At 40.8% G+C, this 27,055-nt stretch overlaps 1 protein-coding gene across 5 annotated transcripts; it reads left to right on the top strand.

The window, feature by feature from the left end:
* ncoa6 (nuclear receptor coactivator 6) lies at window positions 1–25,884 on the top strand. Of its 5 annotated transcripts, none has more exons than XM_049463107.1 (15): window positions 1–122; window positions 2,307–2,613; window positions 9,909–10,064; window positions 11,433–11,555; window positions 12,445–12,567; window positions 13,486–14,244; window positions 14,977–15,120; window positions 15,218–16,703; window positions 16,851–16,972; window positions 17,195–20,629; window positions 21,886–21,933; window positions 22,227–22,257; window positions 22,710–22,751; window positions 23,106–23,257; window positions 25,270–25,884. In XM_049463107.1, the coding sequence occupies exons 2-15, from the start codon at window positions 2,349–2,351 to the stop codon at window positions 25,320–25,322; spliced, it is 6,939 nt and encodes a 2,312-aa protein (XP_049319064.1). In that variant the 5' UTR covers window positions 1–122; window positions 2,307–2,348; the 3' UTR covers window positions 25,323–25,884. The 5 variants fall into 5 exon arrangements, with proteins under 5 accessions (XP_049319064.1, XP_049319061.1, XP_049319060.1 ...); XM_049463104.1 differs by having other exon boundaries at window positions 13,486–14,310; window positions 21,886–21,921; XM_049463103.1 differs by having other exon boundaries at window positions 13,486–14,310.
* The last annotated feature ends 1,171 nt before the right edge of the window (window positions 25,885–27,055 follow it).

Genomic DNA, 27,055 nt, shown 5'->3' with positions numbered 1-27,055 from the left:
TCAGTCGCTCGCTCGGTTTAAGGAGAAGCTCGATCGCTCTGCTACGCGCTCGGTTTGCGCGCTAGCTCCCTAAATTCACAATAACCATTAATTCGGATCGATTTACCAATGGACTGATCAAGGTAAATCATTCTACTGCACTTCTGATAATCGATACCGCCGGGTTCTGGCATGCAAACACGGTTAAATACGGTTTTAGCCAGAAGTTTACAGGCATTTCTGATGGTTAGCCTGGCTAGTTAGCACAGCTAAGCTAACTCCGTTAGCCGCCGCCGCTTCAGTGAACGAGATTCTAGCGGTTAGCTTAGCATAGGTAGCTGAGCTAGTTAGCCATCGATGCTAATTGTGTTTAGCTAGGTTAGCTAGCGTTAGTTAGCTCAGCGCGAGCGGGTTTAATTCGTTTTTCTCCGTTAAAATATACATTGAATTTAATTCTGCAGCGAATTCAAAGCGTTTAGAGACGAATTAGAGACTATTTTCTATTTAATAACTAAAACACCAGAGCTGGAAATGTGTACAATAGCTATGTTAGCTGAGCTACATGTTTATAATCCGCTTAGTTTACTGTATAACTGTAGTTATATTTGTATTAGTTTCAGTGCTGCTTGTGTTATCTAGCTTAGTTATTAAATAATCGTAGGCCTGTCACAATAACAATATTTTCTAGACGATATATCGTTCCAGAAACTATTACGATAAACAATATTATTGTATATTTGATTATTTTAGAACCTTTAGCTAAATATCACTGACATAATGATAATATAATAGCATAAAACAGCACTTATAGCCCTTTAAAGACAACATATTCGTTGTTAATCATAAATTTTGGGAAATATAAGCTAGTTATAGTTTATTATTTACCTTCTTCATTCTGTCTGCATGACTGGCTAAAATACTGTTCATCATTATACATGTGAACAAACATACACATTAATCACTATTATAAACCAGATCACCATTATTAAATATGATTGGGGTCAGGTCTAGGTCTGTCAAAATAATTCCATTATAGACTTCTTCTCCTACAGTATATGAACACAACCACAATTAATTGATTTATCGAAGAGACCCTTGATTAATGTCAATGATCGTGTATGTCCACTTTGTTTAAAAACACAGATTTTACTTTATTACATTACTTTATTTAAATAAGATACTGGTACAAGATAGATGAGGTATAGATTTGTACAAATGTATAGGCATAAGTTTGTATATTATTGATTTATCCAGTCTTGAACAGACATTTTTGATGACCCTAATATCAACAATTATGTGATTCTTTTTTTGTGAGATTTACAATGACATGAATAGCTAAAATGTTGACTTTGTTTAAAAACATAAAAAGAAAAATATGTGAAATTGCTAAGCTGCACGTTCATAATTTGCTTAGTTAGCTAGTTGGTTATATTTGTGTTAGTTTTAGGGCTAGCTTGTGTTACCTAGCTAGTAAATAATCAGAGGAATTTGTGGACAATATATCGTCCCAGTAACTATGCCGATAAATGATAATATTGCCATTTTAAGATTTTTAGCTAAATGTCACTGACATGATGATAATATAATAGTATAACAAATCATTCATTACCTTTTAAACACAGCATATTTTTCATTAATCATATATTTTGGAAAATATATAGTTTATTCTTCACCTTTTACAGTCATGACTGAGTAAAATACTGTTCACTGTTTGTATTTGTATTAGTAAGTCGATAATGTAAATATCCTGACAGGCCTAGACACAAGTTATACTATGGTGTATAGTCTCTATTGTAAGTTACTAATAAGTATATTGGCATCATGAAATAATCTCCTTATTGGTGCATCCCTAATTTAAAGATTAGGTCTTGTAAAAGGTGTAATTAAAATGACAATAATAAGACAGAAACAGAGAAAAATAGTCTAAGTTTTCTTAGTTTTCTTAGACAATGAATTTTTAGAGTTTTTCTTATGTTAACCCATGCAAATTATGTACTTTGACCTAAGAAGAACATAACTAATAATAAAAGCAACTAGATTGCAGTTCCTGCAGAAACTGTGATTGTGTTTGCAGTGCTGATTCGTGGGTGGTTGCTATGGTGTTGCTAAGTGGTTGCTAAGGTGTTGCTGTTATATCCTGTTGGTTGCAATGGTGTTGCTAAGGTGTTGCTATGGTGTATTAAAAAAACAAACACTAATTTAGGATCTGACTTCTTTGGATGTAGTGTGCCTTATTGGTGTAGATACCTTGTTTTTATTTGCAGTTGTAAAGCATTTAATTTGTTTGTTGTTTATATAAAAAGGTCTGTTGTTTTTTGTTCTAACAGTAACTGAGCTGCATTAGACCACCGAGCTCTTTAATAAGAGCCATGGCGCAGCAGCGCAGCGTGTCTGAGCTCTCCTGCTGCACAGAATCTCCTGGGGTTGGTTTAACAGCCGAGCACGACTCCGCATTGGAGGATGGAGACGACGTCTGCAGTGATCATGGCGATCGCAGCCCGGCTCGCTCCCCGAGTCCACGTGGAGAGGAGGACACCACCATCTTTGTGGCTTTTAAAGGAAATTTGGACGATGCTGACTTTCAGGAGAAGCTGGATGCCATTCTGAACGAGATGCCCCCGATGCTTTCCCTGGGTGAGGGCACCTCGGATTGTTTCTGGTCTTGAATTCATTTTCAATAACCTATATATATTTCTTTTTTTTTTTTATTATGTTTTTATTGTCATACAGAATCATACGTGTCATTATGGGACATTTAAATCTTTGTGTGTGTATGTACACGTACACACACATCAAAAACAGACAGTGGTCATACATTTCTGTAAGTCCCCATACTTAACACTTTTTTTTTGTACCCGCCTTCCCACCCTCAAACAACAGAAAGAACAAGAAGAAAATAAAAAAAATAGTGCCCACAATATCAAAACTTTATACATACAGGGGGTGATCTTATCTATACAGAGATATAGTTAGTTTGTGAATATGAAATCAGGTCTAAGGGGTGTGACATATTCGACCCATTTTTTCCAGTCTGAGAGGAATTGTCTCACTGTAAGATTAATAAAAGCAGTTATCTTCTCCATTTCATATATATCCATTATAATATCCATCCATGCATTTAGAGTAGGACACACCTGTGATAACCACTTCCTAGTAAGAGTTTCCTTGGCAGCCACCAGCAATATGTTCATTAGATATTTATCCCTTTTCTCCCACTTTTGGGGTATGAGCCCAAAATATAAAGTCTTACTTTCTAAGGAAATTTCACATTCAAATATCTCTTGTAGGGCTTCATGTATCTTCTTCCAGTAGTCTTTAATACTGGGGCAGTCCCAAACTATATGGTAATGGGTAGAATTTAAATTTCCACAGTTCCTCCAGCACACTGGGGGGTTATTATCATAATGGGCCTTCTGAGAGGGTGTAACAAAATATCTTATCAGGTTTTTCCAACCAAACTCTCTCCAATACAGGGACCTAGTGCACTTCCATTGATATCTCCATATTGTTTTCCATTCTTCATCTGATATAGTTATCCCTCCTTCCCTCTCCCATTTACTTTTAATATATAGAGTTGAATGTGGTTTTAAATAGGGGTGGGCGATATGGCTCTAAAATAATATCACGATATTTCAGGGTATTTTTGCGATAACGATATACTTGGCGATATAGGAAAACTAAAATAATTCATTCATTTCAGGAATATAGTATAATAGTATAACAGTATAATCATAATGTGGTAAAATAAATAATATAGCATAAAATAATATAATGCAGCAAAAAATATAGCAGAATATTTAGTGCATGCATATAAACTGCAAACTAAAACAATTATACAATAAATAAACCTTAAGCTTCACAGTAAATAATAGACTACTTTTAAGACAGAACAGCCCTATTATCACGATATGGATTTTTAATATCATGATATTTCTGTGTCATGATATATTGTATACGATATAATATTGCCCATCCCTAGTTTTAAATCTAATAGGGCTCCATACAGACATGAAATAATTCTGCCACCGGTATATGCATTATATGCTTTCCTGAACAAATCCATTAGACCTGCACTCAACTCAGTTATATTTTGTGCCTTTGTTTTAATAAAGTTTTGCATCTGTAAATATCTATAAAAATCTTGTTTTTCTAACAAATATATATTTTTTAACTTTTCAAAACTAGGTAGTGCTCCTTCTTCCAGAATTGTACACACTGCTGTTATTCCCTTGGTTGTCCAGTCCTTAAATCTGGAGTCAAGTTTATTTGGCGTAAAGTTAGAATCATATGCACACCATTTAAGAATTGCAATGTCTCCCTCTAGTTTATATTCTTTTATAATCATTTTCCACACTTAAGGGTCCATTTCACCCATGGATTATCAATGGTATTTATATAGTCTTGTAGTTTGTCATCTGCTAGGATTGTCTGTATGGCTTTTTCTTCAATATTCTTCCAGTGTGCATTATATATTGGGTTGCACCAGAATATAACAGCCCTCATTTGTGCTGCAAGGTAATAATCTCTTAGAGAGGGTAGACCCCAGCCCCCTTTTCTTTAATTAGTTGTAAGGTTTTAAGGCGAACCCTAGGTCTTTTTCCTTGCCATATATTTCTCGATATCATTTTATCCCATTCATCAAATTGGTTTTGGTTAATTTCTATAGGTAAGGTTTGGAATAAATATAATAATCTCGGTAGTACATTCATTTTAATGGATTGAATCCTTGAGCTAAAACTAAAAAAAGGAATTAGATTCCATCTTGTGATATCCTCTTTAATTCTTTCATTAATAGGCTGATAATTATATTCTGATAATTTTGCAAGATCTTTTGGTATTGTAATCCCTAGATATTTCAGAGATTCTGTGTGCCATGTCAGAGGGTACCTATTTGCAATTGTTTCTGGTGGGTTATAATTATATGAGAGTAGCTGGGTTTTGCTTACATTAATTTTATATCCTGAAAGTTGACCATACAGTTCAAACGACCGCATCAGGTGGGGTAAAGAATGTGTTGGCTGTGCTAGGTATACGAGGATATCATCGGCATAGCAAGCTAGTTTATGCTCTACCCCTTTAATTGTAATTCCGATAATGTCCTCATTTTGTCTAATGAATTGGGCCAGTGGCTCCAAGTATAGAGCAAACAACTGGGGTGACCATGCACATTCCTGTCTAGAACCCCTTTCTATTATAAAGCTATTTGATAAATGCCCGTTGATCTTAATCCTGGCCACTGGGTTATTATATAGGGCCTGTATAGTTGTAATAATTGTATCGTGTAGGCCAAATCTGTGTAGAACTCTATAAAGTAAAATCCAGTTAACTGAATCGAATGCCTTTTCAGCATCAACACTCATCACTATTGCTTTTATGTTGTTTTTTTGTATATGATCTATGACATGTAGGGATCTTCGTATATTGTCTTGTGTTTGACGTTGTTTTACAAAGCCAGTCTGATCATTATGAATTAATCTGGGTAGAAACTCCTCTAGTCGTTTAGCCATAATAGAAGTAAAGAGTCTATAATCTACATTTAGAACAGATATTGGTCTGTATGACCCACACTCTGTATTATCCTTGCCTTCCTTTAATATAGCTGAAATTACTGCTTCCTTCCAGCTAGGTGGTGTTTGTGCCTCTTTCAAAACCCAGTTCAGTGTAGGAAGCATAACCGGAATCAGTTCTTTACGGAATTCCTTGTACCATTCTGCTGTAAAACCATCCAGTCCTGGTGATTTGTTTAATTTAAGTTTACTGATTGCCGCATTTAGTTCGTCTTCAGTTATGTCGTTAATAAGCACTTCGTTTTGTTCATCATTTAAAGTAGGTAACTCCAATGAGTTCAAAAAAGCATCGATCTGGGTCACACTTCCCCCTGGAATTTTAGAATATAGCGTTTTATAAAATGTTTCAAAGGCATCTTGAATTTCATTTAGCTTTTGTTTTATTTTCTTCATTCTTGGATCCTTAATTTTATGTACTGTATTTTCTGCTATCTTTTTTTTAAATTTCCAAGTAGGGGTGGGCGATATGGCTCTAAAATAGTATCACGATATTTCAGGGTATTTTTGCGATAACGATTATACTTGGCGATATAGGAAAACTAAAATAATTAATTCATTTCAGGAATATAGTATAATAGTATAACAGCATAATCATAATGTGGCAAAATTAATAATATAGCATAAAATAATATAATGCAGCAAATAATATTGCAGAATATTTAGTGCATGCATATAAACTGCAAACTAAAACAATTATACAATAAATACACCTAAAGCTTCACAGTAAATAATAGACTACTTTTTTTAAGACAGAACAGCCCTGTTATCACGATATGGATTTTTAATTTCACGATATTTCTGTGTCACGATATATTGTATACGATATAATATTGCCCACCCCTATTTCCAAGCCAATATTTTCATTGATTTAGACCCGCTTTCATAATATCTCTGTTTTAAAAATGTTAGTTTTGTTTTAATTTCTTGTGTAGTCAAGCTATTAATTTCATATCTAATGTTCCTAATTTCCTCAAATATGTTTTGTGCCCCGCATGACTTGTTTTTTTTCCTAATTCCTTCAGTTTCCTTTGTAACTCCTCCATTCTCTGGTTCTTTATTTTTTTCTTATAAGTTGTTGTTGCTATAATTTTACCCCGTAAAACTGCCTTTAGGGTATCCCATAATATAGGCGGGGAAACCTCCCCGTTATCATTAAATTCCAAATAGTTTGTAATTTCTGTTTTAATTTGTTCCTTAAAGGAGGGGTCCTTAAGTAAACTTGAGTTTAGTCTCCAAATTGTATTCTTTTGCCGAGTACCAAGGTCAACGTACAGATATATAGGCGCATGGTCACTTAGGTCTATTGTTCCAATTCCACAGGAGTGTATATTATCTTTGTCTGTTGCAAATGTTATAAAATAGTCTATCCTTGTGTAATGGGAATGAGGAGCAGAATAATAAGTATAATCCCGTCTGTTCGGAAATAGTTCTCTCCATATGTCTATTAGACCAACCTCCTTAAAAAGAGTGTTTATTTTCTTATGTAGTGTCTTTGGTTCATTGGTTTTTCCACTAGAAGAATCCAACTTAGGTTGTAGGTGTGTATTTAAGTCTCCTCCACATATTAAAATCCCTTCTGTTTTTGTTACCATAATATTAGTAATCTTCTGGAAGAAACTAAAATCACTTCCTGGTGGTGCATAAATATTTAGTAAGGTGACTGGTTGTCCCTCTACTTTTCCCTGTACTAAAATAAATCTGCCCTCTTTATCCCCCAAATTATATATTTTTTTCAAAATGTAACTTACTTGAGACAATAATAGCAACTCCTCTCCTATGTCCAGATTTATATGAGGAGAAAAATAAATGAGTAAAGCCCATCCCCCTTAATTTTTCATGTTCCTTATCATTTAAGTGAGTTTCTTGTAGGTACACTACATGGGCTTGTTCTTTCTTCATTTTAGATATAATTTTCTTCCGTTTAATAGGATTTAGCAGCCCATTTACATTGAAGGAAATAATCTTTACCTTATTACTAGCCATATGTGTTCACAGACTGGTGGCCAATTATACTCACAGACATAGAACTTGGTTGATCCACCCCCTGAATAAAAAAACAAAAAGCAAACAAAAAAAAACAAAACACAATAACAATGAAACTCGAACGTGAACTTGAGTCTGGTTCCAAGGCTGAGGTCTCAAATAATAGACCCTATATGGGGCTGGAAAAAACATCCAGCCGTGGGGGAAAGCCTCTCCCATCTTTGTGAAAAGGGCCCCCACCGAAGCAGTCCCAGAAAAAAAACTCTCCGTTAACTTCGATGTATTCCTCCCATGTATTTGTTACGATATTAGTAGGGGAAATTGTATCAGAAATTATATTATATCAGAAAGCAATATAATGGCTTATTGTACGTAGGAAATGCAGTATCTTATGCATGGCAATGACAGGACAGCGTCATGTATACATATTTGTGCGCTGTATTTTAGCTTGTCCGCATTTTTCAAGTCAATGGACTCGTGTTTACTCGCCCAAAGGAGGTGAAGTCTGTCTTCTGAAGGTTCGTAACCTCTCTCGGATGTTGCTCTCTTGCTCCTCCACCTGCCTCTGCTTTCTCAGTTCTCCCATAGTTGCCCACGCAGAGCAGGAGAGCTGCTCGGTCAGGCTCTCTCTTGATGTAGTTATGTTGACAGGGAATCCTCTGTCCTTCATATCTTTAGTCGCTTCCTCCACTGTGTGATATAGTTGCGTCCCGTCCTTGTAAAATACTCGCAGTTTTGCAGGAAACGGGGTTTGGTAGCGTATGCTTTTCTGCTTTAGCACTCGCTTTGCCTCTGAGTATTCACGGCGTTTCTGTAGTACTGCTGGAGGACAGTCCTGGTCGAAGTATATTGGTCTCCCTTTCCAAAGCACTCTTTTCTGGCCCCATGCCTTGCGAAGAATTTCTTCCTTGGTTTTGTAGCGGAGAAATTTGATTATTATTGACCGCGGCTTGTCCTCGTTGCTCCCGGAGGGTCTCGGAGCGAGGGAGCGGTGTGCTCTCTCAATCTCCAGCTGGGTGCTCGTGGGTAGCTCCAGCGTTTGCCGTAGTAAAGTCTCGATAAACTCCACCATAGACGATCCCTCCTCTCCTTCTGTGACATTATATATCCTCAGATTCTCTCGCCGAGACCTGCCTTCCTGGTCAAGCAGTTTGCTCTCATGCTGGGTCACTACTTTTATCAGTTTGTCCAGAACTTGTTCGACATTTTGTACGCGACTCTCCGTCTTTTCAATCCGTGTCTCTGCCTGAGCTATTTTATGGTTGATCTTGTTAAGCTCCGACTTGATATCAGATAACTTCTGGTTCGCATCTTTGCGAAAGTCCTGTATCTCCTCCAGAACTCTCGCTAAGCTAGCTGCCTCGTGTACTTGAGGATTAGCATTAGCGTCGTTACCTTGTGCTTGTGCAGAGCTGTTTTCTGCGTTTTCCTCGTTTGACGACTCCTCTGTAGTGCTTTTTTTGTTCAAGTCCCTTTTCCCCATCCTTGCCCCACTTAGTAATATGAACTTGCAATTGTTTTAGCTGATTTAAAGGGGCGAAATGCTAGTTTTTCGGAGGAGCCGAGATCCTAGGCTGCCATTCAGGTGGATGATGTCACCGGAACCTCCACCTATATATATTTCTAATATAGGTTTAAACATCCTGGGTCAATTTATGGGTGTCTGACAGGATATTGTTCATGTTTTAATAATTCTTCTCTTCTCTGCCGAAACCGAGACTCAGTCTTTAATCCTGTTAATCTGAGCTAAAGGCTAAAGCTGCTGTTTCCATGTGGGTCAGCCAGACGTCTTCCTGTAGCAGTTTTCTTCAATTTCCAAAAGTCAGACAGGTGGAATCATAATAATCTTAATAACATGCTGTGATGAATCACAGTTAATCACACTTTTTTTCTTATGAAGACATTATAACATTTAAACACTACTACTTCCCATTTTCGAGTATTATTTTGTACAGAGGACCAAGCTTAACAAAACAAAAAAATGAAATAAATAAATTAACGATTAAACCACCTGTCTATTCATTAAATAATCAATTTAGGACATGATTATTTGTATATTTATACACTTTATTTATATTTAATTTTGTGCAGTTCTGTGTTTTTCAGTTTATTTCTTCATGTAGCATTTACTAATATTATTAATGCTCATTTTCACTATTGGTAAGTAAATGTACAGGATCTGTAAAAAGGTTAAATTATGTAAAACAAAAAAAAAAAACTGGAACAGAATGTTATTTACAGGTTAAAGTTTCCATAATAGTCACAAGTGTTGTTTATTTTCTGCAGTGGGTTCATTCACACAGTAAAACAGGTGTAACAACTGTATCTGTAATCTGTATCTTGTTAACTGTATGTTGTTGCTGTGTGTGTTTATTACAGGCTCTGAGAGGCTGGCACCTCAGCGAGTGGAGCCGTGGAACAGTGTGAGAGTCACCTTTAACATCCCCAGAGAAGCTGCAGAACGCCTCCGTCTCCTGGCTCAAAACAACCAGCAGCAGCTCCGGGACCTGGGGATTCTCTCCGTGCAGATAGAAGGTGTGCAGTTTGGCAGCTTCCTTTATAGTGGTGGTGATGCGTTTGTACCAGGGACACCAATATAATCAATTCATTCAGTTTCTGTCTGCGTCCAGTAACCCCAGAAGTCACTGCTTTTTCCTAACTTTATTTTATCCTCATTTACAAAGTTTTTGGCATGCCATCATTTTCACACAATAAGGTGCACTTAAAATCCTAATTCTCCCAAAAATCATCAGAGCTCCTTATAATCCGGTGCTCCTATGTATGAATTCTACCAGTCAGGTATTAAGGAGCAGTGAAGCCATTCCGCTGAAGTAGAGGTCTGCGCAGGACTGCTTTTTGAAACCTGCTCCTGCCCGCTCCTGTGTGTTTTTGTCCCGTTACCGCCCGCTCCCGCCAAAATTCGCTTCTTTTAATCCCGCACCCGCCCGCCACATACACATTTCTGCCCCTCCCGCCCTGCGGTCCTTATAGGAATTGAATGAATCACATTTAGTGCTTGAAATTTACTGCTGGCGAATTTTTTCATGTTGCTAACATGGCAATTATAGCGTGATTATTCTAATTTTCTTAAATATTTATCAATTCGTGGGAGAGGGACTACATGCTAATATGAATCCACTCCCACATCACCTGGATTGATTAAACTCAGTTCTGACGGGTCCTGCGGGAATGCAGACCTCTACGCTGAAGTACAGCGTTATACAGGAAATTCAGTTTGCTGAGTTTTGAGCACCAATACTGGAGTAGTATTAGCATTAGCCGCTAACCACGCTAAGCGCTAGCTCTTGCGTCATTCAGAGATTGAGAGTATTATTGGCCTGTAGCCTGCTGCTAACCCCGGCTAGCACTTCCGGAGCAGTATTAGCATTATTTGCTAACCGCGGCTGTGAATACACTTACTGTAAAGAGTACTGTAATTAAACGGAAGCGATGAACTCACCAAAATACACAATGTTTAGGAGAGAAATCCAGTCCTCGATTGACTTTAAAATACGTCAAGAATTACAGTTTTGTTTACTTAGCTTACCTTTACAGGTCCTGCCAACCTCAATTAGAAGGAAAACATGGCGACACCCCTGTTCCTTACTAGTGTTGCATAATGCGCCTTATAATTCAGTGCACCTTATGTACCAGTGGATTGAGTGTTCAGTGGCAGTTTATTCACAGACACTTAATGTGATTACATTCTATACGGGATGTTTTTCTGGTCTTTTGGAATATTGCGTTTACCCATCAAGCTATCCCACATCCTATGCAGAGAGATTGGACTGTGTGTGTGTGTGTGTTAATTGTATGTTTTTTTTTTTTTTTTTTATAATCCTAAGCCTTTAAATTAACATCCCATTTTCATTTAAATGCTTCCACTGAAATGCGTTTTATTAGGTGAAGGACCCATTAATGTTGCAGTTGGACAGAACAGAGGTCAGGAAGTTCGAGTGAATGGACCGATGGTGCCGCCCGGCCAGATGAGGATGGATGTTGGCTTTCCCATGCAGCAGGGCCCTGGTAATTTCACCCAAACTCCACACCTACAGGGAGACGCTACGTTATTTAGCTTCCATAAGACATGACAGAAGTCTTTGTTCTGTTACTTATTCCCACTCTGTACCTTATTCCTCATTTCCATTCAATTTCCTGTTTCACTACAGCAGATAGATAGATCATGTTATTTACCAACAAAAATGTTGAGAACAGCTACAACATGGGCAGATATATTAAAATAATTGACAGAACATTTGTAAAACAGAGATATTAAACATAAAAAAGGAATTTCTACTATTTCTACTTAAATAGTAGAAATAGTATTATTGAAAGTATAACTGCATTGTTTTAATGCATTGTTTTGCTACTGTCTTTAAATTAAATCTACTAGAATAAGCCCTTATTTGAGTAAGTCTACCCTAATATATTTTCTAAAATAATCAGATAACAATTTAAAAAATACATATGAGTTGTTACGGCGATTTAATAAATAAACAATGGTTGAAGAGGGTAGTTTATTATACAGTCAAGCAGCAGAACCAACCAAAAACTATTCTAACACTCCTAATACTGAAAATATTGATTGAAAAGACAGAAAACATTAACATTTTAACAGCCACAAATCCAAAAAATTAGACAATTTTAGCTAGCTTTTTTAATAGATATTTTGCCACTAAACTCTGACTAAAATTTCAGACTAAAAACTTCAATAAAACTCAATATTACTAAAAAAACTCTGCTATATTTGCAGCATATAGCCTTTAATAATATGAAGTAAATTTTATAAAGTCTAAAATTAATCTAAAATTAAAGCTAGTTGCCTAAATATGTTTTTAGAATGCTGTACAATAATTTTGATCATTAAAGTGTAATTTAAAGTGTAATTGTCCGTCTATGCTTGTTTTGTTTGTAGGTGGAATGCGAATGAACAACCCTGCTATGGTACCCCCAGGACCTGGCATGGCTGCCCAGGGTATGGTGCCAGGCAGTAGCGGACAAATGCACCCGAGAGTGCCCAGGCCACCCACACAGACAGGTGAGATTGTTTTTAGTGGTTTCTCTTTTTACTTCTAACCCTATATGTGTTAGTGTTGTCACAAAACCGAAATTATAACTAATAATTTGTAATTTACAAATATTAATAGAATAGTCCAACATGGAACAATTTTCTATTTTTATTTTTTCTTAATAATAAAAGTGAAAAAAGTATTTTATTAATTAAAAGCAGAAAAGATTAACAATGTGAGGTTTATTCTTCATTTCAAGTAAGAACAAAATATTTTTATTCTTTTATAGTTAACTTTGTATGTAAGCTGTTTGAGAGGAAAGCCCCTCCCAACCAGAAATGGAATCCAAGTTCAAGAAAAAAAAAAAAAAAAAGTCATTTTTTGGTGTTTTGATTCAATCAATTGCTGAAAATCTAAGAAAACATAAAAATAAGGCATTTAAAAGCTGGGGAAAATGTTAATGTTAAAATCGTTAAAATTGTGTGAATTACCATCATGTGACCTGTGTGGTTTGAGGAACTTACGATGGGTTGAGTGTAGCATTTAGAGACTCAGTGATTGAATGAATCGGTTCAGGAATTGGGTGCAAATTGGAATCAATTATTCTAAACGTTGTTTAGAAGTGCATGTGTTGAAAGTAGACTCTGAGCTGGGAAAACTCAGAGATGACACAGAGCTCTCCTCAGACACTGGATTATTCTTCAGTGTTTGGTTTAAGACTTTATTTCTCATTTTTTAACACAATCACTAAAAGAAACTGTAAAGCAAAGATTATTATCAAGTTTTTTCCACAATGGAATAATCAGGGATCCTTTCCAGAGAGCGATGAGGCTGTAGTGTTGAGTTATTAAACTAAGAAGATGACGAGGTGTGATTTTTGTGTAAAACGTCTGGTGCTGATTGGGTTAAAGTATCGGTTCTAAATATTTTTTTTCCTTGTTTCTTAGACTCAATGGATCCCATGCTTTCAGGCCTGGCTTTGCAACAGCAGCAGCAGCTCCAGCATCCACAGGCACCCCATGGTCCACCCAACTCCATGGGCCCGCAAGGTCATCACATGCAGGGCATGCAACCAAATCGACAGCTCAATCCAGCAGCCCTGCAGCAACTTCAGCAGCAACATCAGCAGCAAGCTCAGCTGGCACAAATGGGTGGTGCCCGAGTCCCCTTTAACCCTTCTAACCAGATGCCCGGCCCTGCTGGCTGGAACCAGCTTCCTGCTGGCGTTCCACCACCTGCTCAGGGCGCAATGGGTCCAAACTGGAGAAAAGGTCTCCCTCCACAGGCACAAATGGGTCAGCGTCCTCCATCGTTGGCATCTGTGCAGACGCCAAACCATCCGCCACCTCCGTACCCTTTTGGAAGCCAGCAGGCTGGGCAGGTTTTCAATACCATGGGTCAGCCGCAGCAACAGCAGCAGCCAGCGGGGGCAAACCAGTTTGCAGCCCCCCAGCCCAAAGGTCTACAGGGTGTGGCAGGAGTGGTTGGACCAAGGGCACCTCCTCCCCTGCCTCCGGTGTCTGCTGCTCAGGGCAGCCTGGCTGCTAAATCCCCTGGATCATCATCTTCACCATTTCAGCAGGGTTCACCTGGAACTCCACCGATGATCGGACCGGGCCAAGGTCAGCTAGGTCCACGTCCCACGACGCCGCAGGGTTTCCCACAGGGAGTTGGATCTCCGGGAAGGGCTGTGCTGGGCCAGCAGGGTAATGTCCAACAAGGGTTTATCGGCATGCCGCAGCATGGACAGGTTCCTCAAGGCGGGATGGGAGGTATGCTTTCTGTATTTAGTCTGTAAACCTTATTCTGCAGGAATAAGGAAGGAAGGTTAGAACTTCCGGTGCAGCAGCAGACCATTAACATACATTACATCCACAGTGGTGGTGATAAATGTACAGAATGAGTAATACAACATACTCAATTAGTTACAGGGCATCACAGTAATTATGAGAAGGGGAAAAATGATCTAAACACAAAATATTGCAGTGTTTTGGAGCTCCAAATAACCTGCATCCACCAACTTCCGCAAAAGGGGAGCTGCGTCAGTGGTTGAAGGAGCTAAATGTAAACAAAGGATTGATGTAAACTAGCTATATAGCTAAGTTGTGTCCCCATGTATGATGTAAATAGCTTTAAATATGGGTAAATATCCTGTTGGAATGCTGGGTTAGCACATCTAACGATGTTCTGATCAGTGTTTACAGCAAGAGCTACTTTAGACTGCATTTACTTTAAACGATACGAAGTGATATGCCCAGAAACCATTTTAACTATAAGAGTTCCCCAGATATTCTAACGTGCATGCATGCAGAAGAAACAGGTTCTTGAAAGTGGGCATGGCAGAGAAGTGTGGACATGTAAAACATGTATACCATTTTTTCCTGAGGTAGAAATTTAAGTCTGTAGTTTGCGCTCACTGTATCGTTTCCTCTTTAAAGGTATGCCCAAACGAATGCCAATGGGGTTCCCAAATGTTCCTGTGGGTCAGAACTTTGTGCAGGGACAGGTTACAGCTACTGGAGCAGGAACCCCCACAGGCGGTGCACCTCAGCTTCAGAATAGCCAAGGCATGGGACACCCAGGTACAATGATTTTTTTATTTTTTATTTTTTGGTTCTTATCATAGTAGATCATATCGTATGTTGAAGTTTTCTGAATCCTATGCCCAATTTGTTGCAGGAGCTCAACCTTCAGTCTCGGCACCGAACCACATGCAGCCCACTTCCATACAAGCTGCTGGGATTGGTCATCATGGTGGAATGGCTCCTCAACCTCCAGCCACTTCAGGTGGCAGTATGGGGCAGCCTCAGGCTTCGGGCCTACAGACCCAAATGATGGGCATTCAGTCCCAGCTTACGACTCAGCCTGGGGTCTCCTCTCAAGGGCAAATGGTGCAAGTCCAGGCAGGGGGTCAGACTGTCCTGTCCCGACCTATGAATCAAGGACAGCGAGGGATAACACCTCCTAAACAGATGATGCCTCCACAGGGGCAAGGGATGATGCAGGGACAAGGACAGCTTAGTGGGGGACCAGGTCACCAAGCATTACTGCTGCAACAACAGCAGCAGCAGCAGCAGCAACAACAGCAGCAACAGCAACAACCAGGTCAACAACCGCAACAACAGCAGCTTCAACAACAACAGCAGCAACAGCAGGCATCACAGCAACAACAGCAACAAAATGTTATGATGGAACAGATGGTAGCCAACCAAATGCAGGGTAACAAGCAAGCATTCGGGCCCAAAGGCCAACCAGGAGTGATGCAGGGTCCGATGATGCGAGGTCCATCGCCTAATCTGCCAGGCAACATGGTTCAATTCCAGTCTCAGCAGCAGATGACGCCGCAGCAACAGCAGCAAATTGCTCAATTGCAGCAACAGCAGCAGTTGCAGCAGCAACAACAACAGCAGCTGCAGCAGCAGCAGCAACAACAACAGCAGCAGCTTCAGTTGCAGCATCAGCAGCCACAGCAACAGCAATTACAACAGCAACAGTTACAGCAGCAGCATCAGCAACAAATGGCGCAACAGTCCCAACAGATCCCAATAAACGGTAACCCCAACCAAGCTTTAGGCATGCATGGGCCTCAGATGCGGCTTCCAGGTCATCATCTAGTGCAACAGCAGCTTCAGCAGCAACAGCTTCAGCAGAAACAACAGCAGCAGCAACAGCATCAACAGCAGCAACATGTGATGCAGCAGTTGCAGCAACAACAGCAGCAGCAACAGCAACAACAGCAGGCTGGCCAGCCACACCCACATCAGCTAGGAGATGGCAGCGGGAGCACAGGTGACCTCAGCCAACAGCAGATGCTTCCGGACATGCAGCAGCAAGGTATGATGGGAGGACCTCAGCACATGCAGGTGGGCAACGGCCACTTCCCCGGTCACGGTATGCCCTTCAATCCTCAGTTTAGTGGCCAGATGCAGATGGGTGGACCCTGTGGGCAAGCTGGTGGTTTCCCGGTGAACAAAGACGTAACTCTGACTAGCCCGCTGTTAGTTAACCTCCTGCAGAGCGATATTTCTGCCGGACAGTTTGGGCCAGGCGGGAAACAGGGAGCAGGTGGGGTCGGTGCTAACCAGGCGAAACCGAAAAAGAAGAAACCACCTCGTAAGAAGAAGCCTAAAGCAGGGGAAGGACCGCAGTCTGCTGATGGAATGGGGTAAAGTTAGAAATAAGTTACATATACTTTCAAAATGACTACAATGCACAACAATGAATTTTCAGATACTGAAACAAGATTTAAGATGAAGTGTTGTGTACTTTAGTCCTTAAATTAATTGTTACAACCCAAATTTTCCTTCCACAGTGGCCTGGATTCAGTATCGCAAGGAATGGATGACGTAGACTTGCCAGGACTAGGAAGTGAGCAAGGAGTCGGCATGGATTCTTCCACTCCTTCAAAACTCCCTGAATTCACCAGCCGCCCAGGTAAGTGACGGGAAATCAGTTAAATGTAGCCCACTGTGTGATCTATTTAATTTTACATTTATCTTTCCATAAAGTCTTGTCTGACAGCCCCCATTTTTGCTTTATTTCTATGTGTTTCCAGTTGCGTTAAAGCAGAAATCTGAACTAAGCCAGAACTAAGCTTTTATTGCATTTATTAAGTGCAACATCATCTTGTAAATACTTTTATATTTTCCATTTTAGGTTTCTCAGGGCAGTCAGGAGATCAAAGGGTATTGCAGCAAATGCCAATTCAGTTCATGGCACAACAGCAGCAGCAGATGCAGCAAATGCAGCAGCAACAACTGCAGCAACAACAGCAGTTACAGCAGCAGCAAATGCAGCAGCAACAACAAATGCAACAGCAGCAACAAATGCAACAACAACAGATGCATATGCAGGGGATGCAGATTCCTGTAAGTCAACCTGGAACACCACAAAGTTCACAAGGTCAACATCAGGTTCATCCTCATCAGTTGCAGCTCCAACAACAGCAGCCACCTCAGCACCTGCAGCAGCAGCAACAACCCCCAACATCACAACAACAGCAGCAGCAGCACATGATGATGATGCTCAAAATGCAGCATGAACAAGCAAAGAACCGACTTCCCCTCCAACAAGGTGGCCACCCCCAAAGAAGTCTCGTCAATCCTAACGACCCTGCTCAGAGATTGCCTGTGTCGCAACAAGGCAACATGCCAGTAATGATTCACCTTCAAGGACATGGAGGTGTTCCTCCCTCTCCAGATAAAGCCAGAGGGATGCCTATCGTGAACCCCCAGTTGGGTGGTCCAGCAAGAAGGATGCCCCATCCAGATGTTGGACAAGTGAACCCAGGAATGCCACAAGATGATACACCAGGAGCTCCTAATTTGCAAGACAGAGCATCAATGGAAATGGCATCTCAAGCAGGAAATGGCGGCCCTCAAAATATTGGCAACCAAGGTCCCAATGCACACTTGTTGAAGTCTGTGCCTTCATCTTTACCTCAGCAACCAGGAGCAAGTCCACAACAGCAGCCTCCACAAGTAACGTCAATGGCTAGCTCACATAATCTTCACTTTCCCAGTGCTCCTTCAAGTTCCCAGAGTTCCCGCCCCAAGACACCAAACCGTGCCAGTCCCAGACCATATCACCATCCACTAACTCCAACCAACCGTCCTCCCAGCACTGAGCCTTCAGAGATCAATCTCTCTCCTGAGAGGTTGAACGCGTCAATTGCTGGTCTTTTTCCCCCTAAGATTAACATCCCTCTGCCACCCAGGCAGCTTAATCAGAACCGAGGTTTTGATCAGCAAGGTCTGAACCCAACAACCCTAAAAGCTATTGGACAAGCGCCACCAGGATTAACATCACTTACTAACAACAATAATTCTAGCGGGAATAACAATGTTCAGCAGGTTTTTACTTCAGGTAACATGCCAGGTACGGGTGGAAAGCAAGATAAACAGCCTGGTGCGGTACAGGCAAAACGGGCCAGTCCCAGTAATAGTCGTCGATCTAGCCCTGCCTCAAATAGGAAAGCTGCCACTCCAAGTCCAGGGAGGCAAAAGGGCACCAAGAACTCTCTGACCTCTCCTCCACATCAGCAACAAATGGCAAGTTTCCAAGCTGTAATGTCCAGTTCTTCTGTTCTCTCAAGTCCCACAGCATCGATGCCCCCTGGAGTGGCAATCGATTCCCAACAGAGTCTGAATCCTCTACAAACTCTCCCTACAAACGCTGAAATAATGAGGGAAGGCCAGGTACAGGTACCACCACAACAAACAGAGCAGCGTCAAATAGTCCAAGCTCCAAGAGATCCATTTGCCCACAGAATGGCAAGCCCACGGATGCCGTCTCAGGAGCCGCCAAAAAGTCAAGAGAACAGCAATGCACTTGAGCAACAACCTGAGGAGATGCATCAGCCTCAGAATACTGCACAACAGGAGCATGGCACTGTGGTGTCACCTGCTTTCAGAGATGCCCCAACCTCCCTCAATCAATTGTTGGACAATGCAAACCTACCATCCTTGCCTCCTTCCATGAAACCACCCAGGGTTTCTCCCCAAGCAAGTGGAGAGCTAGTTCAGAAGGAGAGCCCTCGACCTCCATCAGTAGATCAAGAAAGTCAGCGTAACCCTAGTACCCCACAAAGCACTGATGGAGGGCCGCATCCATTGCCAGGGAACGAGCCTGAGCAGAAACCCAGGGTTGGGTCAATGCCAAGCCCAAATTTGGTGGCAAGCAGCAGCAGTAGTACAAACCTTCCATCGTCTTGTGCTGTATCAAGTATCAGTCCAAGTCCAGCGTTGCTTTCTAGCACCACTACTTCAACTGCTGGCTTGCATATTAGTTCTTCTTCGAGTTCAAACCCAAACACTAAACCTATTGTAAGTATGCCACAAACAGTCTTGCAGAGGCCCACCTCATCAGGACCTACTCAGCCGAGTCAAATAACGGTTTTCGTGACGTCAAATGCCATTAGTTCTGCTGCTAGTACTGTGTCTGCTGTACCGCCTGGCATTGTCTCCACTGTCCTTGCAGTCCCCAGTAAGAACATAAGACCCCCGGAGGTGCGTCAGCCAGTTTCTGCTCAAAACCGCCCCCCACAATTTATCACAACACCTGTGTTCATCAACCCTATATTCCAAGTCCCTGCTTCTTCAGTACCCTCAAGCACTAATGTGGTGTCTCAACCTGTCATGGTTGGACCCATACAGATGTCCGCAAATATTCAACTTGCTCATGCTCCCATTTCAGCTTCGGCATCAGTGCCCGCATCTGTTTCAATGGCAACACATTCTCCTGCTGTAAGCATAGCCACTAGTCAGCCAGGCCGTACCATGATTGGCCAGATTCAGGTGCAAGTGCCAGCAAGTCAGGCTTCCCCTGTAAGTACGGTACTCCCACCTCCCCAGCAAAGTCCGGGAGCTTCAAAGCAAGAGAGCAGTAATTCCGATGTGTCAAAATCAAGCCCTGTTGGACAACAATCTCTCCCGCCTTCTTCATCCCCATGTACATCCCCACCTTTCCAACAGCCCCTGACTTCTCCAGCTGCCTGCTCTAGCCCAGGCGTTACATCTGCAGTTGCCCGTAGGAGTCCCCTCTCACCAGCAACTGCGGTTAAGAGTCCGCTTCAGCCAGTCTTGAACAAACCGGAAAACCACCAGATGCAACAGCAGAGTATAGGCCAGGCAGGTAAAACTATAGATGTGACGCCACCTCAAGCAGTGACTCCTCGTGTGGTTACAAGTGAAGCTCCTCCCTGCCCCCAGCCCTCTTCCATACCCGTCTCATCTGCACCAGTAGCGCATCAGCCATTAGCAGCACCACTACCCCCGGTTTCCACCTCTGCACCCACCCAAGTTCCTATACCTACACCTGTTCCTATACCAGTGTCCTTATCATCTAGTCCTGCAGCTAACCCTTCCATTGTTACCCCCAGTCCTACTGTAGTAGCTCAAGCCAGTCCTGTTACCACTTCCCCACCCTCCACTAGCATGCCTGCGCCATCGCTTCCTCCCCCTGCTTCTGTGCCTGTAGTGGCATCTTCACCACTACCACCTGTGGAACAACAGCCGAGTGCAGTAACGGAGACCAGCTTGCCTGGGCCAACGCAAACTGTGGAACCTGCTGCAGAAGCTCCAAGTCTTCCAGGTATTTGGCTACCTTTGTTTTTACAGATATGAAATGTTTTTAAGTTATATGCAGATTGGATTAGTGTCTTATGGGTGCATTCTGACAATGCGTACAAACCACAAGCAATAAAACCGCTCCCTGTTGCCGCTTGCAAGCGTATTCACCAGCTTGTAAGGCCTTGTTTATTGATGCATGTAAAAATAAAATGTGGACTGAATAAAAAAAGTATTATTGGTTTTCAAAGGGAATCTGCAAACCTTTGCAAATTATTGGCAAAAAGTTGAGCAGAGCTCATCTTGCTTGGGTTGCTGAATTCACTTGTTTCACTTTGGTCACGGTTGCGTCGCTGAGCGCAGCTGGGTGTCACCAACACTCAGCACTGTTGGCAACAACCAGCTTTCGTCGCTTGCGTGGCTTAATTGTTCAAAAGGCACTGTCAATATAATTTGAGGATCTCTGATTCAGATCCCTTTGTCATCAGCAGCTGGAGTCTAAAAGAGCACGATTTGCTGTGCTTTCTCTTTGTGGGTACAATAGGTGGCACTCTCTCCACATATCACTTCCATTGTCATGCTGGTAGGCAAATGCGTCTGTTTCCTGATATATCACGAGCTGGGGGTCCGGTGCTTTCCTCAGTTTGCACTGGATACCCAGTGATACAACAGTAGTGGCAGTTGAAAAGAGGCGAACCTGACTTAAACTGTATCGGTGGAGGCATGTGCTAGTCTTCAGCCTCCTAGTATTGGGAGCATTACTAGTGATGGGGGTAGTCCTAAAAAGTGGTTGGGGTAATTGCTTTTTCCACATTAGGGGTGGGAATTACAGGCCTCCTACTATACGTTTACGATGAGAACGGTAATTCTCTATGATACTTCAAAGCATCAGTGTTATAATCAAATACCAGGAATCATGGATTGATTGTTGTCAGTTTTACAGAATTTAACAACCAGTATTCTTCACAGCAGGTTTACCCTATGCATTTGATTATAGCTTCATCACCTGGACTAAAGAGACCGTCACTGTAAACTTCAGACTGGGGGGTTTATAATATATATAAAACATAATATATATAAATATTTGACACAATGTATTGATAATGTATGCCCAAAAAAATCAGTACATTCCGATATTGATATTTCGTCCCACCCCTATGCCAGGTTGGGTAGAAAATGCAATAAAACCATAAGGAAAAAAGCTGATAAGCTCTTAATAAAATCACTAAATCTGTTTGTTTCTCTATTTAAATGTATTCTTTCCTTTACTTGTCATTACAGAACAGCCAGCTGCCCCACAGGAAGAACAGCGTTCAGGTGACCCACCTGGTAATCAGCACGTCTTACATCTCAGCACTTTTATTTCTTACGTTATTGAATTTTTACACTATATAGTACCAGTCAAAAGTTTGGACACACCTTAAATTCATTGTAAATTCATTCATTCCTCTTGCTTGGATGACAGCTTTGCACATCTTATCATTTTCTCATTTTCATTTTCATCACTTCACTATTCATTTACTTTGTATGAAAAAATACTTGTATATAGTGCATGTTGTACCAGCCACACAGTATAGTGCAGATTTCAGGTGCTAATCTGTATTTTTTTTTTTTCATTTAAGGAGAGGCAGCTCCCTCTGTGGCAGAGCAGGGGTAAGAAACAATCTTATTTTAGTATTTAATTATTATATTTAATTCAAGTTGTGCCGTCATCCTTCCATTGTTGTCCATTATCAGTGTCATCATTTTGTTTTGTCTTATTATTCTCCAATAATAATCTCATTTTAATCATATTTTTTTATTTGTTTTTTATGTCTGTCATATTCCTTATTTTTGGATGATTGTTGTTGATTACTATGTAACTTTTAATATTTATTTTATATGTATAAATTATTTTTTTTCATTAACATACTACTCACTGTGATTGGCTTAGTGGTATGAGCTGATTTCATGGGAATCACTAACTTTGGTGTCACAATCATTTAAAATAATTATCAATAATTATTTGACCAAATCATAACTCAACAAATTTGGGGATGAAGGAGAAGTAGCATTGTTGTTCAGCGTCAAAGCAGTTTACCGCTGTTTTTCCACTTCTATGACAGATGGGCAAAGAAAAGAAAGACGCCCGTCGACTTAGTGCCAAGGTATGTATATATACCAGACCTGTAGAAACCCTGCACGGGTGTGTGCATGGGGCAGCGTGACCAGTTTAGTGACTGTGGTCGTTAACTGGACGGACGTTATCTGTGGTAGATGAGGAAAAACAGCAAGCGGCAGTTCCTCAGTTGTAAAGAGGCCTGTAGTGCTAGTGTAAACCTGTCAGAGGAGCATTCACACTGATGATGATGATAAGCTGGACCTAAGAAACACCTGGAATACACCACACACGCATTTACAATGCAGAACTGTACCCAAACACCAGCTTGTTTTGTTGGAATTTCCACAAATTCGTCCGTTGCGTTAGTCGCCCCTTGCCCCACAACTGTCTGGTGTTGCAGGGATACGAGGGCCAGCGCCGAGAAGGCGAAAGGCCCCAGCCGGCGGAGCTCGCGGGCGGAGAAGGACCCCGAGGAGGAGATGGCTGATAACGGTCAGAGAAAGAGGGCGGTCAGACCCGGGTCAGCGTCGTCCAACGCAGGGAAAGCTGCAGGTAAGCACAGAAATGTCTTTTTCTGACTATACAGACGTGCCAAGGTGTACGAATTTTGCATAATGGGACTTCTAGTACACTTGTACGTACTAGATTCACACTGTCGCACTCTTTATAGGTGTGCACAGTTAGCACGGACGCTAATCCAGCTAGCTACCTATAGAGCCATCTGCTACTTTCATCCACGCTTCATTTTCCTCCAAACTGCCCACACACAGTCACTGTGCTGAAAACTCACAGGCATTTTCTCTCTCTTACACTCGCATACCCTCTCTCACTTTTACCATTCTCTCTCACACTTTCACACTCTCTCTTTTTCACACTCGTGCTCTCTCTAACACTTCCCTTCTCTCTCACACACTCACACTTTTTCTCTCTTACACTTGTGCTTTCACACTCTCACTCTCACACTGGCGCTCTCTCTCTCACTCTCCCTTGCTCTTACGCTTACTCACACTCACTTTTACACACTTACTCTCGTACTCACACTCTCTCACTCTCATTCTCTTACACACTTGCTCACACTCTCTTTTCTCACAATTGCTCTCTTGATTCTGATTGATATCTGATTCACTACAGTGTGTGCACTTAGACTGAACAGCCAGACTGGAATTCTTGCAATTTTCTTTACATCAAAGGGGGAAAAGTCTACAAGTAGCCAGGAAAATGGACAACAGCAGTGAGGGAAGTTTTCAGTGGCAGGATAATGAGGTAACACTGGACACTGGAACTGCTTAATAGCTCCTGTGATGCTATCAAGAAGATAAAACCGAAACTTAAGATGTTTAGAATTGTGAACTGTTCAGACTATTGTTGAATTATAGGTCACATTAAAAAGATAGTGTGAACAGCTTAAATTAAACATTTTATTGGGTGAGAACATCAGATTAAGGACACTTTGGCCCAATCCAATTTCACCCTTGGTCCTACCCTTTAGGTAGGGGGTAAAGTGTCCTAGTGGGGGGGGGGGCTTGATTCTTGTTAGCTGGAGGGGGAGGTTAGGGAAAGTGTTAGAGCTAGATGGTCCTTTAAGCGGAGATTTTCAGAGGATTTTTACAGAGGACTTTTACAGAGGACTATTGAAAATCACTGGCAATATGGTTCCAAAAAGCAACCAAAGAAATCCATAAATTTTAAATAGCATTAAAGTTTGTTGTTTCAGTAGCTAGCTTGCTGAATTTCCCATTCCACCTTAAATGGTGCAACAGACTACAGAGACTGCAGCATTTAAGGTGGAACAGAAAAATCGAAGCTAATTAAGGCTCATTTCAGCTCCCCATCACATAGGAATGGACGATAATAGTAATTAATTGCTGCACCACCTCCCCAGTTTCTAAAGATAATAAATACGATAAAGCCATAAAGTTAACTATTTAAAGCCGATGTCCGTAAGTTTTGGGATTTGGGGGGTTTAGGGCCCTCTCTTGTGAGAATGGGTCATTTTACCGAGCATGCGGAAAATTCATTTTGAACTGGGTGGATGTGATGCGGTCTCCTTTTAGAGTGGATGAATCCAATTCCAGGTTATGTTCAGTCAGAGAGAGAGAGTGAGGGACTTAGAGAGAGGATTTCACCCCTTCCTCTGGTAAAGGCCAATTTATAGTTCTGTGTTAAACATATGCCGTAGCTTATGTGTCACCGCATACCTTATGCCATAGCCTCCGCCTTAGCTTACTGTGCACCTTCCTGTAAACGTAACTGTGACACGGACAGCCGCAGCTATGATTGGTCCGCCGGGTCTTACGTTACCGGCCACACATTCCCAAGTTTGCGGTTTAAACTGCAGAGTGATGCAGAGCCACTGATACGCGCACGCAGAAGTATAAACACCCTCAGCACTATCGCTGGATATGCGTAGGCTACGGCGTAGTTTGGATGCAGAAGTATAAATTGGCCTTAACTTTGTTCAGAGGTAAAAGCTTACACTCGAAAACAAGGGGTAGTGTACAAAATAGAAATGGGATCAGGCCTAAAAGCCATAACCTAAATTTCTGTTCTCTTTTGCTTCACAGAATCGAACACTGGAGCCAGTCCCACGCAGGCCAAGCGAAGGAAGTCGAAGTGATGAAGCTGAACACACGGCTGTGAATTAATTGTACATTATTAGCTTTTCTTAAATGAACGGTTTTATCTGCTGTTCCCCTGTTAATCATGTGTGTGTGATAACCGTGTACAGATTCCTGTTTTTAAAAAGAAATTAATGATGTTTTTGTCCCCTGCTACTAAAGTGATATCCTATTTAGAGCTGTGTGTATGATGTGTGTGATGTGTGTATGATGTGTGTCATGTTTTTATTCTATGCTGGATTAATCATGAAGCCTGATGATAATAGAATGATCATGTTGATTGTATAATAAGGTTGCAGAATCGGATTAAATTTTCTACTCCTCTGGTGTCTGTACACGCAGCAGTAACTCAGTGCACACTTCTCCTTTCCCCTCTGCCACTCGAGTAAATTTACTTTCAGTGTGATCCACCCTGTTCCTCTCCTCTCTTTCTCTTTTTTATGGGCAGCTAAATATTTTTCTGTACGACTCCCTGTGTCCGACAGACAGAAATCCAGTTATGATCCTGAATTTAATAATAAAAGCTTGATTTCACAAGCAGTCACTTCTTTCACGCCTGAATACATCTGGATTTGACCCTGTTTTTTCCCCACGTACATACATGCATTGTGTTATATAGTACATATACAAACTCTTTCAGAACTTGTTTTCGGTTAAGAGTATGCTGTGCATGATTGGCTTCGCAACATTGTGTAATTGATTGTATGGTTGCCTAGAAAGGGAAACACACTTTATATAGATGTAATTGTAACTGAGTACTAGGGGTGGGCAATATTATATCATATACAATATATCGTGATACAGAAATATCGTGATATTAAAAATCCATATCGTGATAATAGGGCTGTTCTGTCTTAAAAGTAGTCTATTATTCACTGTGAAGCTTTAGGTGTATTTATTGTATAATTGTTTTAGTTTGCAGTTTATATGCATGCACTAAATATTCTGCAATATTATTTGATGCATTATATTATAGTCCACAGTTGGCTGTGGAATATTTAGTAGTGAAATTTCACAGTTGGACTATCACAGTGCCACATTTCTGGAGTTCATGAAGTTCCTAAGAGAGACCCATGTCTTTTAAAAGTTACTTAATTTCAGTAATTCAGTTGTGAAAAATGTGAAACTCATATATTATATAGATGTGTTAAACACACAGGGTGATCTATTTTAAGCGTTTATTTATTTTATTGTTAATGATAGACTATGATATATATTTTTAGACTATCATATATGTCCAATCGGTAGTTTTGGAAGTGTGGGCACTGTGCCAAGTCCTGCTGGAAAATAAAATCCACATTTTAAACAAAAAAAGTTGTCAGCAGAGGGAAGCATGCTGTAAGATTTTTTGGGACAACACTAAATAAATACTTGAGTTTCACATTTTCAAATTATTCACTTATATAAAGTAACTTTCTACTGATATTCTCTTTTTTTTAGATGCACTTATATAATATAAATATTATATAACTATACATAAACAAGTCTATCCCTGTCACACAATAATTTTTACAGGAGAAAGTCAGAGTAGAATTATTGTATTCCATGTAATTTTGGAGCATTTCTATTGGTCCATTCATTATAAAATTGTCACACTATAAAAAAAAACTTATTCACACATGCCAAAGATAATGAGACAGCTAATAAATGGATCAGGTGTGACCTCAGAGGAAAGCTTGGGCACGCCCATACCTGTATAATTTGTGAGGTGTTAGTTATCAGTGCATGATAC

The sequence above is a fragment of the Astyanax mexicanus genome, chromosome 13 (genome assembly GCF_023375975.1).
Source record: "Astyanax mexicanus isolate ESR-SI-001 chromosome 13, AstMex3_surface, whole genome shotgun sequence".
Classification (NCBI taxonomy): Eukaryota; Metazoa; Chordata; class Actinopteri; order Characiformes; family Acestrorhamphidae; genus Astyanax; species Astyanax mexicanus.
This window is presented reverse-complemented; position numbering and strand designations above follow the sequence as displayed.

What these genes read in the sequence shown, in the direction of transcription:
- ncoa6 (XM_049463103.1), top strand. Translation starts at nt 2,349, where the DNA reads ATGGCGCAGCAGCGCAGCGTGTCTGAGCTCTCCTGCTGCACAGAATCT. An exon ending in CCCTCTGTGGCAGAGCAGGG is followed by an intron (nt 22,258 to 22,709) that starts GTAAGAAACAAT and finishes CTTCTATGACAG; the next exon opens with ATGGGCAAAGAAAAGAAAGA. An exon ending in CAACGCAGGGAAAGCTGCAG is followed by an intron (nt 23,258 to 25,269) that starts GTAAGCACAGAA and finishes TTTGCTTCACAG; the next exon opens with AATCGAACACTGGAGCCAGT.